Source organism: Eublepharis macularius, chromosome 15 (genome assembly GCF_028583425.1).
Source record: "Eublepharis macularius isolate TG4126 chromosome 15, MPM_Emac_v1.0, whole genome shotgun sequence".
Classification (NCBI taxonomy): domain Eukaryota; kingdom Metazoa; phylum Chordata; class Lepidosauria; order Squamata; family Eublepharidae; genus Eublepharis; species Eublepharis macularius.
Genome location: NC_072804.1, coordinates 26,396,830 through 26,413,613, shown reverse-complemented (window position 1 = coordinate 26,413,613; position 16,784 = coordinate 26,396,830). Strand labels below are relative to the sequence as shown.

Here is a 16,784-nt window from a genome sequence, read left to right as displayed (position 1 = left end):
CTGCGGCGTTCCGAATGAAGGTAAGTAGTGTGGAAACGGCCCTTGAATCCCAAAATAACTACTACCCAGGGTTCTCATTACCATTATCTCATCAACCAGTTCTTCCTTGTTGTTGAGAATCAGATCCACAGTAGCAGACCCCTTCTCTTCCTCCTCCACTTTCTGGAAGATGAAATTGTCAGCACAACAAGTCATGAATTTATTAAATCTTTCCGTTTTAGCAGAGTTTGACTGCCAACAGATACCATGTTAATTGAAACCTCCCCTGACCACTGTGTCCTGTCTTTTTGGAAATTTTCTAATGTGGTCTAAAAATGTGTCATCCCAATCTGCCTGGCTTGGTGGTCTGTAGCAGATCCCCATTATAATATCACTATTATTTTTCTCCTTTTATTTTTACCCAGAGGCTCTCATCTGGCCTTCCATGCTTAGATTCTTGTAGTTCCTCACAAGTATACACACCCTTGATATATAATGCTACTCCTCCACTCTTCCTTTTCGGTCTATTCCTTTTAAACAAATGATACCCTCAATCCCAACATTCCAACTATGAGACTCATCCCACCAGGTCTCAGTAGTGCCTGTTAGGTTACAGTCCCCTTCCCGGATTAAGACTTCAGGTTCCTGCTGTTTGTTTTGCATACTCTGTGCATTAGGGTAGAGACATCAGAATCTAAGATTTTGGCCTTGTCTGCAGATTAACGGGTCCCGGCCTATGTTCCTCTCTCTGCTCATCATTAGTGCTCTTATCTCCATTAACTGGCATCGTTCTAGCTTTGGAGTTTTTGTCTCCTCCCCACACAGGGCTTCGTTTAAAGCCCTGCTTATCAGATTTGCGAGACTCCTGCCAAACACTTTTTTTTTCCTGCCCCCATGAGGTACAAACCATCTCCTGACAGAAGCCTTTCATCTCAAAACCATAGATCATGGTCCAAGAAACCAAACTTTTCCTGATGACACCATCTGTGTAGCCAGTCCTTTATTTCCAGTATTCTTCTCTCTCTTCCTAAGGCATGACCATCAACAGGAAGAAGTCATGGGTTTGCTATGCACCAAGGTCCACCTTATTACCCAGAGCCTCATAATGCCTTGTAATACATTCAGTCCTTTGCCTGGCAATATCATTTGTTCCCACATAGATGAGCCAGAAGGGATAATCATCTGTGGACTTGATGAGTCCCTCTAGCCTATCGGTCGCATCCTGGATGCACATGCCTGGCAGAAAACACACTTTTCAAGATGGCAGATCCGGTCAATGCACTTTAGCCTCTGTCTCAGTGGGGAGTTCCCAATCACCACTACTCGTCTCCTTCTATTTCTTGGGGTGGGGGCAGAAGCAGGATTCCACTCATCCACAGGGGCCTGAGAAATTTCATTTGAGCTCTGTGGAGCCTGTGGCAGCAGTCCTTGTTCCAGAAGTCCAGAGTCAGTATCTATAGGGAAGTCTTGGAACTAATTGCTTAGCAGTAAAGGCTCCAAACCTATCCCGATTTCCCTGCTTCTGTGGATCACGTTCGTCCGTGTGTCCTCTTCCTGTATTTGGTGCTTTTCCTTTTCCTGAGGCACCATCACCTCCTCCTCCCAGGAGTGTTTCATGCCCTCCACTCAAGAACTTTTCATCCACCCTGATAAGATGGAGTGTGGACTGGCATGCCTCAAGCCCTCACATATCCTCCTCCAGTAGGGCTACCAGCTTACACTTGCTACAAGTATAATTTCTGTTACCCTCAGGCGAGGTAACAAACATGGCACAGCGATGGGTTACCAGCCATGTAGCTTAGATCCATATACAAAGTGGTCCATTCTTTTTTGCACTCCTCTGCCAAGCCCCCTGTTTGCTCCACCTCACAAGCTCCCTCAATTTGTAAGGCTATTTATACAGCTATGTAAACCGGCCCCAATTAACTCAAGTCAGGTGACTCACCTCAGTCAGCAGACACAGCCAGGTGACTTTCCTTCCTTGATGGAGCCCAGGGTTAGAGTATGTGGTTTTTCCTTTCCCGTGTTATTTTCAGAAGAACTTTGGGCAAATATGAGGAAGCGAAAGGCCCAGAATTTCCCAGTGAGATACTACAGCAAAATGGGGATTTGAACTTGGGTCTCCCAGGTCCAAGTTTGTTCCTCTAACAACTGCTCTATCCTGGCAAAGAATCGGAAGAAAACCCAGCCAACGAGGAACTGCCCAACCTGTCAGCCACAATGGGGAGAAAAGGATGCCTTTTGGTCTGATCTGGAAGAGGTCTCTTATTGTGCCTATTTTAAAGATGTGTGAACTTTAATTCTATTACTGATTTTCCTCCCCCACCCCACCAGGTGCAGAACTTGAACAACATTGTCTCCTTCCCTCTGGACAGCCTGCTGAAAGGACAGTTTAAAGAGAGCCGCCTGGTAGGTGTTCTTGAAATACTTCGATGGTTTGGGTGGATGGGCAGCAATGTCCACAGTAGACATGTCCAGGAACGTCCCACTGGGACTCTGCACCGCTTTTATGTTCCTTCCCAACCATTTTGATGGTCAGCCACGTTTCTTTATTTCTAGTGCATTTTATGTCACACCAATAATCCTGCAAACGGCGCAATTGACTTTTCATGCACATGTGTTCTCACACTGCCCACTTGCCTTCTGTCCCTCCCCCCAGTCTTTGCTTTGTAACTTCTCTGCTCAGCAGTTAAATCAGACAAAAAATATGCAAATCAGTCATAAATAAATGCTGCTTGTTAATAAAATCTTACCGTTCGGTGTTCATCAACTCCCTAGTCACTCTAATGCCTGCTGATGTGCTTGGATCGGCAGCACCTTTGCGCATGCACAGTTTTGCAGAAACCAATGCACACCTGTTTAGCAGGCATTTGCACAAACCAAAGATGCTGAGTGATCGGCTCACATATGATTGACACCTTTGAACAAAGGAAGTTCAACTGTCAAACACATTCGTGGCAAAATTTGCAGCATTTCTAATTTCACCTTGGTTATGAATTGGCTGGAGGGGAGGCAGCAGGGTATAGCCTGATCTTGTCAGCTCTCAAAGGCTAAGCGGGGTCAGTACTTGGATGGAGGCCGCCAAGGAAGACTCTGTAGAGGAAAGCAAGGGCAAAACTACCTTTGCTTCTCACTTGCTTTGAAAGCTACTTGCTGGGGTCATGAGAAGTCAGTTGCAACTTTCCAGCACATACAAGTGAATGAATTGGCTAAAAGGCTGTGGGCAAGGGACTGTTTTCACCACTCCCCTTTCCTAGCAATAAGGAAACAATGGTGCAGATCCTACAATTCCATGCATGGAAAGAGGAGTTTTCTTCCATTGTTCCTTCAGCCTCTTCTGGTCACTGGATAAGATTGTGCCCTGCAGGAACCCTCCAAGATAAATCCCACCCTGACGATAGCTGGTCTTCAGTAGCAACCTTTTCAGTCCATCCCATGAGGAGCAATTTAAGTCAGTCTAAGGCACATCCCCTGATGCCCACTTGTGTCTCCAAATGCCTCAACAGGATGGCATGATCTTCTGCATCAGTGTCTGCAGATAGGAGCAGGAGGTGCAACAAGGAAGTGTGGCCCTTGTTTGCATTCAAATGGAGATCATCCACTAGTATGATCCCATAGTCAGGCCTGAAACCAGACTGAAAAGGTCCAGAGCACCAGAGTTATCCAAGAAGAGCTGTAATTGGTCTAGTAGCACCTATAAGACTAACAACATTTGTGGTATCTTACAGGTGCTACTGGACTCTTGCTCTTTTCTACTGCTACGGACAGACAAACACGGCTACCCATCTTGATCTGTAATTGGTCTGTTACTGTTTTCTTAATCTCTTTGCCCGGGAAGGACAAATTAGAGACTGGGCAATAATTCCAGGTGCCAAGGGATGGAGGTGGTCTGTTGGCAAATTGCTAACCCCCTAGCGGGGATTAGTGCACAAGAGCAATAAGCAGTCTCAGTGGTAACCAGATGCTGGATAGCAGAAGACTTGGGCATGAGAATGGCAAGCAGGGGAGCCGCTAGCCTTGACACCAGGTAATTGCTGCAAACGCCAAGTGGTGGCAGTGGTGTACCAAAAGGAGGTGAGAGAAGCCCCTCCAAGGGTTGGGTTAGCCAGGGGAGTGGCCTATTGCCAAGTAGAGACTTTGGTGCCTGGATGCTGTGGAGGGCAAGGTGGAGTAGTACCTGCAGGAGAACGGAGCTGATCCATTACAGTCCTCTTAACACACTGTGTTTAGTTTGTCTAGCAGCTGTTCTCTCTGGCAGAAGGGGCACTTTCCCCATCTCCTGCTTCTGAAATCTGGGGACCTTCTGCAGGCCAAGTGTGTGCTTGGCTCCATAAACATAGACGCTCATTGATGTAAACACAGGTTTATATTCAGGGATGTGTATCTTTTCCTACTTAGCAAAGAGGAAGAAAAAGATGATGTAACTTGGGTAACTGTTTTACCTCTTCTTGCTTCAGAGTGGTTTCTTGGCTTTCCCCCTCCCTTACACATAGTATCATTGGCTGATTCCGCACACGTTGGATAATGCGCTTTCAATGCATTTTAGCAATCGTTTAGAAGTGGATTTTTGTTTCACACACGAAAAATTCAGTTCCAAATGGTCTCTAAAGAGGATTGGAAGTGCATTATCCAACATGTGCAGAATCAGCAATTGAGTTATCTTTGAGTTTCCCCCATGTTGTTTCATGCCACTTGTGCGCTGTGGGGAAAACTTGGCAGGGAAATGAAAGAGCAAAGAGACTGGGTGAAAAGGAGGGGGGAACCAGTGTCTGGGGGTGGCATCAGACTTGGTGTGGCCCCTTCCCCATCGCATCAGATCCAGCCCGGCAGGTGCTGCACAGGGAGGCAGGCACGCTGGGCCTTTCGGTGGCACAGAGGGGTCCTGCTACTGCTGGAAATGCCAGGGCTGAGCCCGGCATTGTGGGAAATGGCGGCAACATCTGTTGAGGACACGTGGTGGTGCAGCCTAGAAAAGCCGTGGCCGGAGCAACCAAAGAGGCTGCTGAGGCAAGAGAGTGACAGGGCCTCTCAGAGAATGGGCCTGGGCGGGCCCTACAGTTGCCAACTCCAGGTTGGGAAATAACTGGTCATTTGAGGGTGGAGCCTTGGGGGGGCGGATTTGGGAGAGGGGAGGGATTTAAGTGGGGGATAATGCCATGAATCCACCTGCCAAATCAGCCATTCTCTCCAGGGGAACCAATCTGTTGTCTAGAACTAACTTGTAATTTCAGGAGAGGAGATCTCTAGGCCTCACCTGATGGATGACAGCCTAGCGGGTCCAAAGAGGGGGGCAGCCTTTTGCAGCTGGTTTCCTTGCTCAGCCAATTGGAAGGGGCAGCTGGAGAAGGGAAGACCAATGGTTGCTGAGTAGAAGGCGGGAGGAGAAGAAGGGAGCCATTCAACCCCCCCCCATGATAAGCCTGAGGGAGATGGAGATTGGAGGGCCAAGAAATGGGGTAAGGCTGGTGGACTCTTTAGAAGGGTGCTCCCTGTGAGACCAGAGAGGAATGGTAGACACTGCTGTGGGTCTGGGGGTGGGGTGGGGGTACTGTCCTGGGAAAAAGAAGGGACAAGCTGCTGCATTTCCCCTTCCCTGCCTACTCTAAGGCCAAGGGAGACCCACCTGCCTGCAGAGCCTAGCAAGGTGGCCAAAGGCAGGCTGGAGGAGTGAGGGAGTGGAGAGCCTCACAACTGATGGCATTAAGTAGTCAAGTAAGAGCAGAAACCTGGTGCAGAAAAGCCCTTGGTTGTGGGTTCAGGAGCAATACAGGAGCATCATGTCCCTTGTGCAGTAGTATGAGCGTTCGACTGGGATCCGGGAGAACCAGGTTCCGATCCCCACTCTGCGATGGAAGCCCAGCGGGTGAGCTTGGGCCAGTGACTCCCTTTCAACCAACATACCTCACAGGGTGGTGGTTAAGGTAAAATGGAGGAGGGGAGAATAATGTAAGCTGCTTTGCATTCCATTTGGGGAGAAAAGTGGGCTATAAATATTAAAATAAATAGATCTTGTTCTGGTCTGCCTCCTTCCCTCAAATGCTTCTGTGATTTTGTAAAAAAACCATAAGGACTTGATACTTGCTTTTTTATTTTTTGAAAAGGAAGGCGACATTCTTGGACTGCTGGGTGTGGAATCCAGTACTCTACCTTGTATGGTACACTTGCCCGAGGAGTACAACCATGCTTACTGGAGGTCTTGTGTGCGGTTGCATGTGCTGTAGAAAAACAACAGAAATCTCGCTGTCACTCTCCCTTCCCCCTTCTTTCCCTTTCTGTGTGGTTCCCCCCCTCCATGCCTGTCCCTGAGGGAACTGGCTAAACTGGAATGTCTGCTTTGTGACTGGCTAAGCTTCCTCTTCTCTTTAGGGAACTTGTAAGGTGTCAGTTTTCTCATGGAAGAACTGCTCCCCCCAGCCTTGCCATCGTAGCTACCTGCATCTCACTGATCAGAGCACTTTTTGACTGCATAATACTGTTTTTTTTCCTGGCTGGTGGCTTTTCCATGGGACAACCAAGCTGTGGTCAGAGTGGGTGCTGCATGCTGGTATAGTTCTCTATAGTACTAATTTTACATTTGCACTTCAAGAGGAATGTGCAGTAATATATATATATATATATATATATATATATATATATATATATATATATACACACACACACACATACTAGTACTAGTGCTAAAGTGCTATATAGATATAGCACTTTAGCACTAGTACTTTAAGTATAGTATTTATTGAATGCTACAGGGTCTGTTGTCTTATAGCACTTGTATGAATTGTTGCTCCAATGGTGGGTTTGAGCGCCTGAAGGTTAATTTATTGTATATTTGAAGGTTCTACTGTGAATTTAAAAGATTTATGAATTGTGATTAAAATATTCTATATATGTGCTTTATAATTGATATAATAAGATGATTTACGTGGGATTTTTTTAATCTCAAGCATTGGAAAGGGCTGTGGCTCAGCTGTAGAGCATCTGTTTGGCTCAGCAGTAGAGCATCTGTTTGGCATGCAGAAGGTCCCCAGTTCAATCGCTGGCATCTCCAGTTTATAAAGGATCATGTGGTAGAATATGAAAACCCTCAATGTGAAACCATGGAGAGCCGCTGCTACTCAGAGGAGACAGTGCAGTGCTGACTAGGATGGACACTTGGTCTAATTCAGGGTAAGGTAGTTTCATGAGATGAAGTCTTGGATTGGCATGTTCCAGATGGCTTCTGCACACTCCAGTTCACTTCCCATTTAGCTGCAACTTGGAATTCAAAGCAGTTGTGGCTTTAGCCCTGTTCCCAAGTTACAGTGAATACACATAAATCCATCTACAGTGAACACTTTAAAAGGTAAAGGTAGTCCCCTGTGCAAGCACCGAGTCATTACTGACCCATGGGAGGACGTTGGCAGACTTTTTGTTACGGGGTGGTTTGCCGTTGCTTTCCCCAGTCATCTACGCTTTACCCCCAGGAAACTGGGTACTCATTTTACCGACCTCGGAAGGACAGAAGGCTGAGTCAACGTTGAATCAGCTACCTGAACCCAGCTTCCGCCAGGATTGAACTCAGGCCGTGAGCAGAGCTTGGGCTGCAGTACTGCAGTTTACCACTCTGCACCACAGGGCTCTTAATTGAACACTTGGTTGATCTTTATTCACGTGTTCAGTAATTCTCATGTTACATTCAATGCCTATACAGCTAATTGTGTTATTTATCTAAGCATTAGCCCCCGGCTTCATTTGTCAAGTGAATATGCTTTGGCTTTTTCTTACAAAAGGGATGCATGTGCATACATGCAGGTTGTATGTGCATTCACTGTAACATGAACAAGGCGTTGGCGATTTAGAGTTGCAGGCAAGTACGTTCATTTCATTCATTTAGATCTTTATGCCCAGCTTTTCTCCCCAAAGGGATCCAAACCACCTTACATTGTTCTCTCCTCCATTTTATCTTTGCAGCAAATGCAATCACTCTGTGAGGTAGGTTACCTGAGAGAGTGTGACTGGTCGAAGGTCACCCAGGAAGCATCCATGGCGGGGCAGGGATTTGAACCTGGGTCTTGCAGATCCTAGTCTGACACTCTGAGTGCTACACCACCCCGGCTCTTGGCTGGCACAGACCATGGTTCACCTGGCTTTGAATGGAACAGCAAACCGTGGTTTGTTTTAAACAAGGGAGTTAAGAGAGGGTATTGGAGTACACAAGGGGAGGAGGGAGAAAGGGATAAGCCAAAGGCAAGCATAATAAGGTGGAGGCATGGATGGCGCCACTTCCAACTGCAGGTTACCTTTTGGAATGCTTCCTTAGCTTGAAAACTCACACAAATCGAAAGCCTGCACATCATGCAGAGACATTAAACCTGTTCCATCGCTGTGCTAGCTCTCTGTTTGCATGGAATTTTTTAATGCAACCCCTCCCATCCCCACCCCGAGATGGAATCAACCACCTGCAGTCTGAACTGGTATTTTTCATCCTACCCTTTGAAGCCTTTTCTCTCTGCATGCGTGAATCAAATGTGGGTATGAGTCTTGAGGGTGAAGTTGCCAACCTGCCTGGAGTTCTCCCAGGATTACAACTCATCTGCAGATTGCAGGGATCCCTTGGAGGAAATGGCAGATTCAGAGGGTGGACTGTATGGAATCACATCCCTTGCATCCCTGGGCACTGCCCCCAAATCTCCAGGAATTTTCCATGCTGGTGTTGGCGACTGTTCTTGAGGTGCCAAGCCTTAGCTTCCTATTATGTAAGAACCAAACTGCTGCAGTTGCCCTTTGATGATTAGCCTGTCTGAGCTCTTCTATTGCCAAAGCACCGTTCCCCTGTGGTTTGAAAATGCAAGTTAGGGCTTTTTGAACGCTGTCTCTTGCACCAGGTGCTTATCTTCTGAAATTGTCTGGTTCGGTGTCTGCTAAATAAAGCAGGAACAGGCAGCTTAAATGCAAATCTGTATTTTATATTGCGTAACTCCCCTTTTGCTGTGTCATGGAGAAAGTCTGTGCACTGCAGGGCACTGTGCCACTTCTCTGAAAACATGGGGAGTCTCCTTCTCCTTAACCTTCAAAATCAACCTTCTTCCCTCCCAGTGGTTTCTGAGACTGGCCGTGCAGACTTTGATGCCTTCATCACCACCACCACCACCCAGTTATAAAAAATGTAATGCAAACTTTGTGGGATGCAGATTTGGTGTAGGGAGCCAGTTTGGTGTAGTGGTTAAGAGCGCGGGACTCTAATCTGGAGAGCTGGGTTTGATTCCCCTCTCCTCCACTTGAAGCCGGTTGGGTGACCTTGGGTCAGTCACAGCTCTCTGGAGCTCTCTCGGCCCCACCCACCTCACAGGGTGTTTTGTTGTGGGGATAATAATGGCATACTTTGTAAACCGCTCTGAGTGGGCATTAAGTTGTCTTGAAGGGTGGTATATAAATCAAATGTTGTTGTTATTATTGACAGGAGTCCTGTAGCACCTTTAAGACTAACCAACTTTCTGGATGTTACCACTGGGAGGACACTTCGGTCTACCAGGACATTCCATCAAGGACTTAAAGGTCACTGTAGTTCAGCAGAAACCTTTCAAAAACAAAATCCAATGGGAAGCTGCTGAATTGGAATTCATATGTAAATTTGACTCGGTCACACTTGGATTGAATAGAGACTATGAATGGTTATCTCATTATCAGAAGTAGCTGATTTCATTATCAGAAGCTACTGATTGCATCTACTTCCCCTCCTCTTACCACCTATATATATATGACCAGTTTCTTCATACCATCCATGCATCTGACGAAGAGAACTGTGATTCTCGAAAGCTTATGCTACAGTAAAGTTCGTTAGTCTTAAAGGTGCTACTGGACTTTTTTATTTTGCTACTACAGATTAACAGGCTAACTCCTTTGGATCTATTATTATTATTATTCTACCTTGTACAAATAGTCCTGGATACACAGTAGATCATCGCAAATACACACTCTCACGCACCAAGAATTTTACTATTTGTGTGTGTTTCAGGGCATTATCATTTAAAAATTTTCTTGTATAGACATTCCAGTTTGGGGAGGTTGTTCCTGTAGCTGCCATTTTCCAAGATGGGGGAGATATGGTTATTTTAGTATTTAAAATTCACATAGGATGCTTGTCTTCGTGTAAAAATACATGTATACATTTGTTGTAGAAATGTTTTTCCTGTCCCCTTCATGTTATTTTTTGAATATTTGTAATAGTGGGATGTTCCACCTCCCAAATATTACAAACATTAAAACACAGTATTTTATTTTTTTCTAACAAAAGGAATAGTATATTCAGTTTTATTGACCCCCAAAACATAGTTTGACATCCAACGTGAGCATCCTTCAAGATTATGAAAAAAAAAGATCTGCCATCTTGCAAAAAGGAAGATACAGGAAAAATGACTGTTTATACAACAAATAAAATTATGTATTTGGCTTTATTGACCTCAAAAATACATTTTGGCACCAAGGAGAGTATCCTACACAGGGCTTTTTTCCTGGGAAAAGAGGTGGTGGAACTCAGTGGGTTGCTCTCAGAGAAAATGGTCACAAGGCTGGTGCCCCCACCCCCGATCTCCAGACAGAGGGTGAGTTTAGCTTGCCCTCTGCGCCACTTAGCAGTGCGGAGGGCAATCTAAACTCCCCTCTGTCTGGAGATCAGGGGGTGGGGCCACCAGCCATGTGACCATTTTTAAGAGGTTCTGGAACTCCCTTCCACCGCGTTCCCGCTGAAAAAAAGCCCTGATCCTACATGAATGTTAAATATCAAAATAACCATATCCCCATCTTGAAAAATGGTGGCTACATGAAAAATATCCCCAAACTAGAGGGTCTATCAGGAACATTTTAAAGCAACAGTGCCCTGAAACACAAAGAATAAAATTCTTTGTACAAATATATTGGTGGGAGTATATTTCATGTGCAATCGCAGAATTGTTCCCTCCCTTGATGGTGAGCATGTTCAGGCAGGTGTGCCTGAAGTCTTGATTTGTTTTGTCTGTCTTATGGGAAAGACTTTCAGTATCTTAACACCCACCCACGCGCGCACGCTACATTCTTTTTTTGGTGTTTGCTATAATTCACGTTCTGCCCTGTACACTCTGTGCCTCACCCTGGGATCCCTCTGAGCAGCCATTTGCTTCAGTATGCGAGTCCGGCCAGGGTGATACCATTTGTCCCACTTAGTGACTTGGTTGGATGATGTAATCCTTAGGGTGGGGTGCTGGACAAGGCTGTCTGAATTCTTCTGCATCTCCTTGACACCTGCCAACTTCCCTCCTTTGGTGATTGATGGTTGGCACTTTCCCTCTCCTTTCTAGTGGGTGCATCACCATTCTCTGTTCATGTCAGCTGCCTGTCAAGTTACGGTTGTGTTTTATAGACACAGAGGAATCAATACACTCTCTCCCCCTCCTCTCCCTCTCCTAACAGTGTTTGTTCTTTATTTTTTCTTTTTATAAATTACGTTTATATAACATTGCACGTTTAGAACCTTCACATTTCACTTATTACAACTATATCTTCATTGTCCGTCTTCTGTGTAGGCACACAGGGGACTGCGTGTGCGCAGGCCTGCTGATCGGTTAGATTACAAGCTTTAAAGTCTGCTAGGGGGCTCTCGTCTCTTCGTCTTTGGGGGAAAAAAGTCTGTGGGGCAACAACAACAACCAAGTCTCTGATTTGGATCCGACGGCCTTCAAGTCACTCTGTGGCTTCGGGCCCAGTGACTGGATCCATCTTGTATCTGACATCAACATCACATGCTGGAGACACAGAATCTCTCCAACTTGCCTCAGATCCACCATATACATTCGTGGCCGCCTCTGAGGTCAGAACTGATTCCAATGCCATAATCCAAACCTAAAAAGTGACGCACTAATCTGCAGTGCATCAGTACTGAAGGGTATGGAATCTAAGGGTTCATATCCGAAGACGACAGAGCCTCAGATCTCAGATCTGAAGGACTTGGACCACTCCCGCACTGTGACATTGGAATTCCTGGAACCATCCAAGAAGAAGGCCAAGAGAAAAACGAAGCACCTCGAGTTACAATCAGTACTGACAGAGATGGAACAGGCATTTGACAGGCCCCGAACGCCATCCTTGCACTCCCGCTCTCCTTTGTACCATTCCTCAGCTGAGGAGGGAGAGATACCTGAAGGACCAGCCCCAGGGAGATCCTGGAGTAGAGACAAGGGGAATAGACAACCTTAGTACCCTCACTTCCACGAATCGTGGTCACATCATTCCCTATCCAGGTATGGTCTGGATTTGAGAGTACCCTTTCGAGCACATTCCATTACATCTGGCTTCGACGCGTTTGAGCAGCCTAGAGGATCCAGGACAGCCTATGACATCCCGGAGTCGGTTATGTCCTGTCAGCTTTCTGAGCCTGAGAAGGACCGAAGTCCCAGCCCAGCTTCTGACCCTTCACCAGATGAAGCAATTTTGGGTACAGGGCACGTCTCCCCTAATGAGGATCACAAGCGGTATATGGAGCAATTGCTGAGGATGGTGTGCTCACTAGAGATCGAGGTATCTGCAGTTGATCCTAAGTCGACGGGTAAAATCCTTCAGCACCTGTACTTGGTACTGTGGCCTTTCCAATCATCGAAGGCTTTGTCGACCTCATTAATTCCATTTGTGAAAAACCTTCTTTGATCCAGTTGATTTCTAAGAAAGCTGAAGGCTACTGCAAGACATGAGAGGATGTGTGTACTTTTTTGTTCAGTCACCCTCCTCCGTCATTGCTAGTGACAGAAGAGATGCAAGCCAGACAGAGACAAGCCTCACGTACGGCTCCTGCTGACAAAGAGAGTAGAAAACTTGACACATTGGGAAGGAAACTGTACTATACCAAAAATCTAAAAACAGTCGCCAGCATTTAAAAAGTATTTATTTTGCCTCCCGTCTTTCATTTGGACGAATTCTTATCATCTGGACTAGATACCGAACTTTTTAGATCCATGGTTTTATGTTTAATGTTCTCTTCCCGTTTTTTGCTATTTGCAATTTTGCTGCAATCAGTAAATAATATATAATATTTTTGTTCACCATAGGGAAGACATCAGTTAAACTCAAAACCTGTGATTGTTGGGCATTTCCCCTTTCTGTTTGTGTTTTAATCTGCACAGGAAGAGTTGCTATGGGATATGTGATGGGGTGGCTTGTCTTCTGTGGTTTTTTAACCATCGGGTCCCTTCCTCCAGCTAAGATTTCCTTTATCAAAAGAAGTCCTCTGTTGGAGGAAGTCTTTCTCTGTTGCAAAAAAGACACGGTGATGAAAAGGACTCATAGGTTCCAAGTTAGTGGGAAAGAATCATAAGATCCAACCCATCGTATGTAAATTGAAAGATTTTCTCCTGTTTTCTGACACCCCTGTTGGAAAGACTTCTGGGTCCAAGAAGCTATTTTACTAGGGGTTGTTTGAGCTTCTGCATCACGGTTGTCAGAAGCAGCCCATAGCCTTACAGTAACAATACACAAACAAAAGTGGTGACACAACCAGGTGCTAATTCTCACATTTCCGTTTTAAATAGTTGTTACCTGTTGCTGCCCTGACTTGGTATAAGAAAAAGAAAAAACTAACAAACCGGGGAACCACAATTCTAGAAATTAATTGTATATATTTTCCAAAGTGCAAGGTGCAAAGGTGCTACATAAGTTTAACAAACATCATAAATACATTTACAAAATACAAAATCCATCCGATAGAACAATTTCAAAATCTCAAAGTCCATCCATATATAAACTAATTCTTCCCTGTCCGGAATGTGTTTGAAACTTTAAAGTGCAAATGCTAGGTACAATGAAAAAAGCCGGTGGGTGGGGAGACTTGTGCAAGTTGTTTATTCTTTCACGGTCCAGAGTAGGAATACTCATTTAATAAACGCGTTTATTATATGGATGGACTTTGAGATTTTGAAATTGTTCTATCGGATGGATTTTGTATTTTGTAAATGTATTTATGATGTTTGTTAAACTTATGTAGCACCTTTGCACCTTGCACTTTGGAAAATATATACAATTAATTTCTAGAATTGTGGTTCCCTGGTTTGTTAGTTTTCTCAGTCTGGACCTGGGGTTGCCCTTTGTTTTCTTTTCTGACTTGGTATAAAGCAATGTGGGGGCATCAGTTTCAAACAGCATTTACATCCGTTTATGAACCACATGTGAATTCCTGTTGCTATTTCAAACCTTTCAAACCACTCTGCTTTTTCTGGCACTGGAAGTGGCCATTCTTTCCTCCCCTGGGTGCTTTTGCATTTTTTAAAAAAAATCGACACAAAACTATTGTTATAGACAGGGCTTTTTTCTGGGAAAAGAGGTGGGGGAACTCAGTGGGTTGCCCTCGGAGAAAATGGTCACATGGCTGGTGGCCCCGCCCCCTGATCTCCAGACAGAGGGATGGCAATCTAAACTCCCCTCTGTCTGCAGATCAGGGGGTGGGGCCACCAGCCATGTGACCCTTTTCAAGAGGTTCCGGAACTCCGTTCCACCGCATTCCAGCTGAAAAAAAGCCTTGGTTATAGCATTGAAATGATAGGTGTAACAGGTTCTCTTAGCTTTCATTTTGTGAACGCTTTTTCATTTTATGAAAAAGGCATACCTCAGCATGGAAAGGGGCTAGAGATCTCCTTTAAAAAAAAAAGTGGGAAAGCAACGCCTTTCATTACGATACTACAGCACAAATCTCTAGCCCTTAAAAAACAGAACAAGCTGGAAATGGTCTGGAAAACTAAAAAAATAGAGTCCTGGCGAAAAGTGCTGCCAATATTTCAAACAGGGCACTGCGGCGAATCAGAAGCACACAGAAGAGAATGAAAGTTTTTTTTTTTTTTAAAAAGGCTCAATTCTGCATTGCCCACAGGATACAAGCAGCTTTGTCTGAAAGAGTAAAAAGAAATCCATTAGCAACCGGCAACCAAATCAGTTGTGTCTGAAATGGCACCAAAAATCTGCTAGCAACCAGCCTCCAGCATGGTTTACAAACGCTGTATGGCTGAAATGACTGATGTCTAGTATGTTTTGTAGTTGATGATATGTAGAGGGTATCCTGTCACTATCAAAAGTGCTCTTTTAGAGCTAAGCTACAAGTGATGCTATGTAGAGGGTATCCTGTCACTATCAAAAGTGCTCTTTCAGGGCCAGGCTACAAGTGACAAATGACAGAGGTTGGACACTGGTCAGCTTCCCTCAAGTTTTGATGGGAAATGTAGGCATCCTGGTCTTGCAGCTGTAATGGAGAGCCAAGCTGTAAAACCAGGACGCCTCCATTTCCCATCAAAACTTGCGGTAAGCTGACAAGTGACAACCTGTGTAAGGCGTCACTTGTAGCTTGGCTCTAAGTTGACTCTTTGCGGCAACTTAATGTTACTGCCGGTGCAGATAATGCTGAGAATCAAACCGTAGCGTTCCTCTTAGGGCTAAAATATACATAACGCTTCCCCTCAGGTCCTCCCTTGGTCCACCGATCCACATGCAGTGGTGAGCGCCCTGCTTAGAACTTGATTCCCAGGCACTTGGGTCTGCTTTCGATCAGGACCACAGCACATGAGGTGAAGGAGCTTTAGCCTCCCCCTACCCCATGTCATTTTCTAAATCAGTTATTTGCCTTATTGGGGAATCCACATGTACTGATTAGGTTCATGAAGGTTTCTTGAATGGGGCAAATAATGTCCCCTGGGACCATTTCTGGTTAGGAAAGTGGCAAGAGAGGCATCAGCGCCCTCTCTCTGCCATCAGACCTGATCTAAATCCCTGCATGCTTGCAGATTGAGTTCCCAGCGGAAACCTGTGGTGGGTGTGATCCCGAGACCGGAGCCCTTGGTGTGTTCAGTTATCATTTGGCCTTTCCTGTCCTTTTTTTTAAATTGATTGATTGATTGATTGATTGATTGACGAGGAGAACATCTGGGAAAGTGCCATGTGAACATGTGGTGGTACATATTGGTTGGATAGTTAGAGGAACCAAGTTAATACAGTCATCTTGGAGTCTTCCAAGCTTTTGCCACACACTGAGAGTGTGTGGCTTTTCTAAGGCCACTAAGTGAGTTTACGGCAGTGGTAAGTTTTGAACCACGAACTTCCTGGGTCAGAGCTTGTTCTCTCAGCTGTTGTGCCACATGGACCTGCAGGTGGAATGCCTGGTACGTTTGTCAACAATAACAAGAAATTTATTCAGAATAAATTGAATCATGAAAGGTGCAAAAATGAGCTGATTTTGCATTTGAGATACAGATTTAACTTTTCTTTAAATAGTATAAGAAAACATATTTTCCAGCAAATTGCATTCCACAAAAGAAATACATTGATCAACGAGTCGTGTCGCTGCAAAATGTCCAACCAAATATCCTCGTGTTTCTTGCAAGCATCCCTTCTGGAAAACACGATATGCTGTTTTATGGAGAAGTTATATTAATCAGTGATGTACAGAATTAAGTGAAATTGGAGGCTCAATGGTTTTAAAAGACAAATAGCAATCCAAGTTTCATTCCTGCCCGCTTCCAAGGACCTCAAGGGCTGTTTACATGAAAACCAGTATAGTATAATGGTTCAGCTACGATTTGGGAGATTTGGATTCAAATCTTCCCTCAGCCAGCTCAGTGGGTGGCCCTGGCCAATCACACGCACTGAGGCCAAGCTACCTCATCGGGTCTTGAGGATAAAACAGGTAAAAGAAAACCCATGTAAATTGCCGTGCTAGGTTCTTCCCTCCTGTATTCACAACAAACCTGTGAGGGAAGTTAGGTTAAGAGAGGCCCAAGGTCACCCAGTGATATAAGCTTGGGCTCCCTAGTCCACTAGTTCTTGTT

At 45.1% G+C, this 16,784-nt stretch overlaps 1 protein-coding gene across 2 annotated transcripts in view; it reads left to right on the top strand.

The window, feature by feature from the left end:
• ASAP3 (ArfGAP with SH3 domain, ankyrin repeat and PH domain 3) overlaps positions 1–16,784 on the top strand; it is a 95,454-nt gene that overhangs the window by 39,962 nt on the left and 38,708 nt on the right. For both annotated transcript variants that reach the window (XM_054999099.1, XM_054999098.1), the window contains one exon: positions 2,314–2,388. In XM_054999099.1, the coding sequence (XP_054855074.1) occupies positions 2,314–2,388 (75 nt within the window). The remainder of the gene's footprint in view (positions 1–2,313; positions 2,389–16,784) is intronic.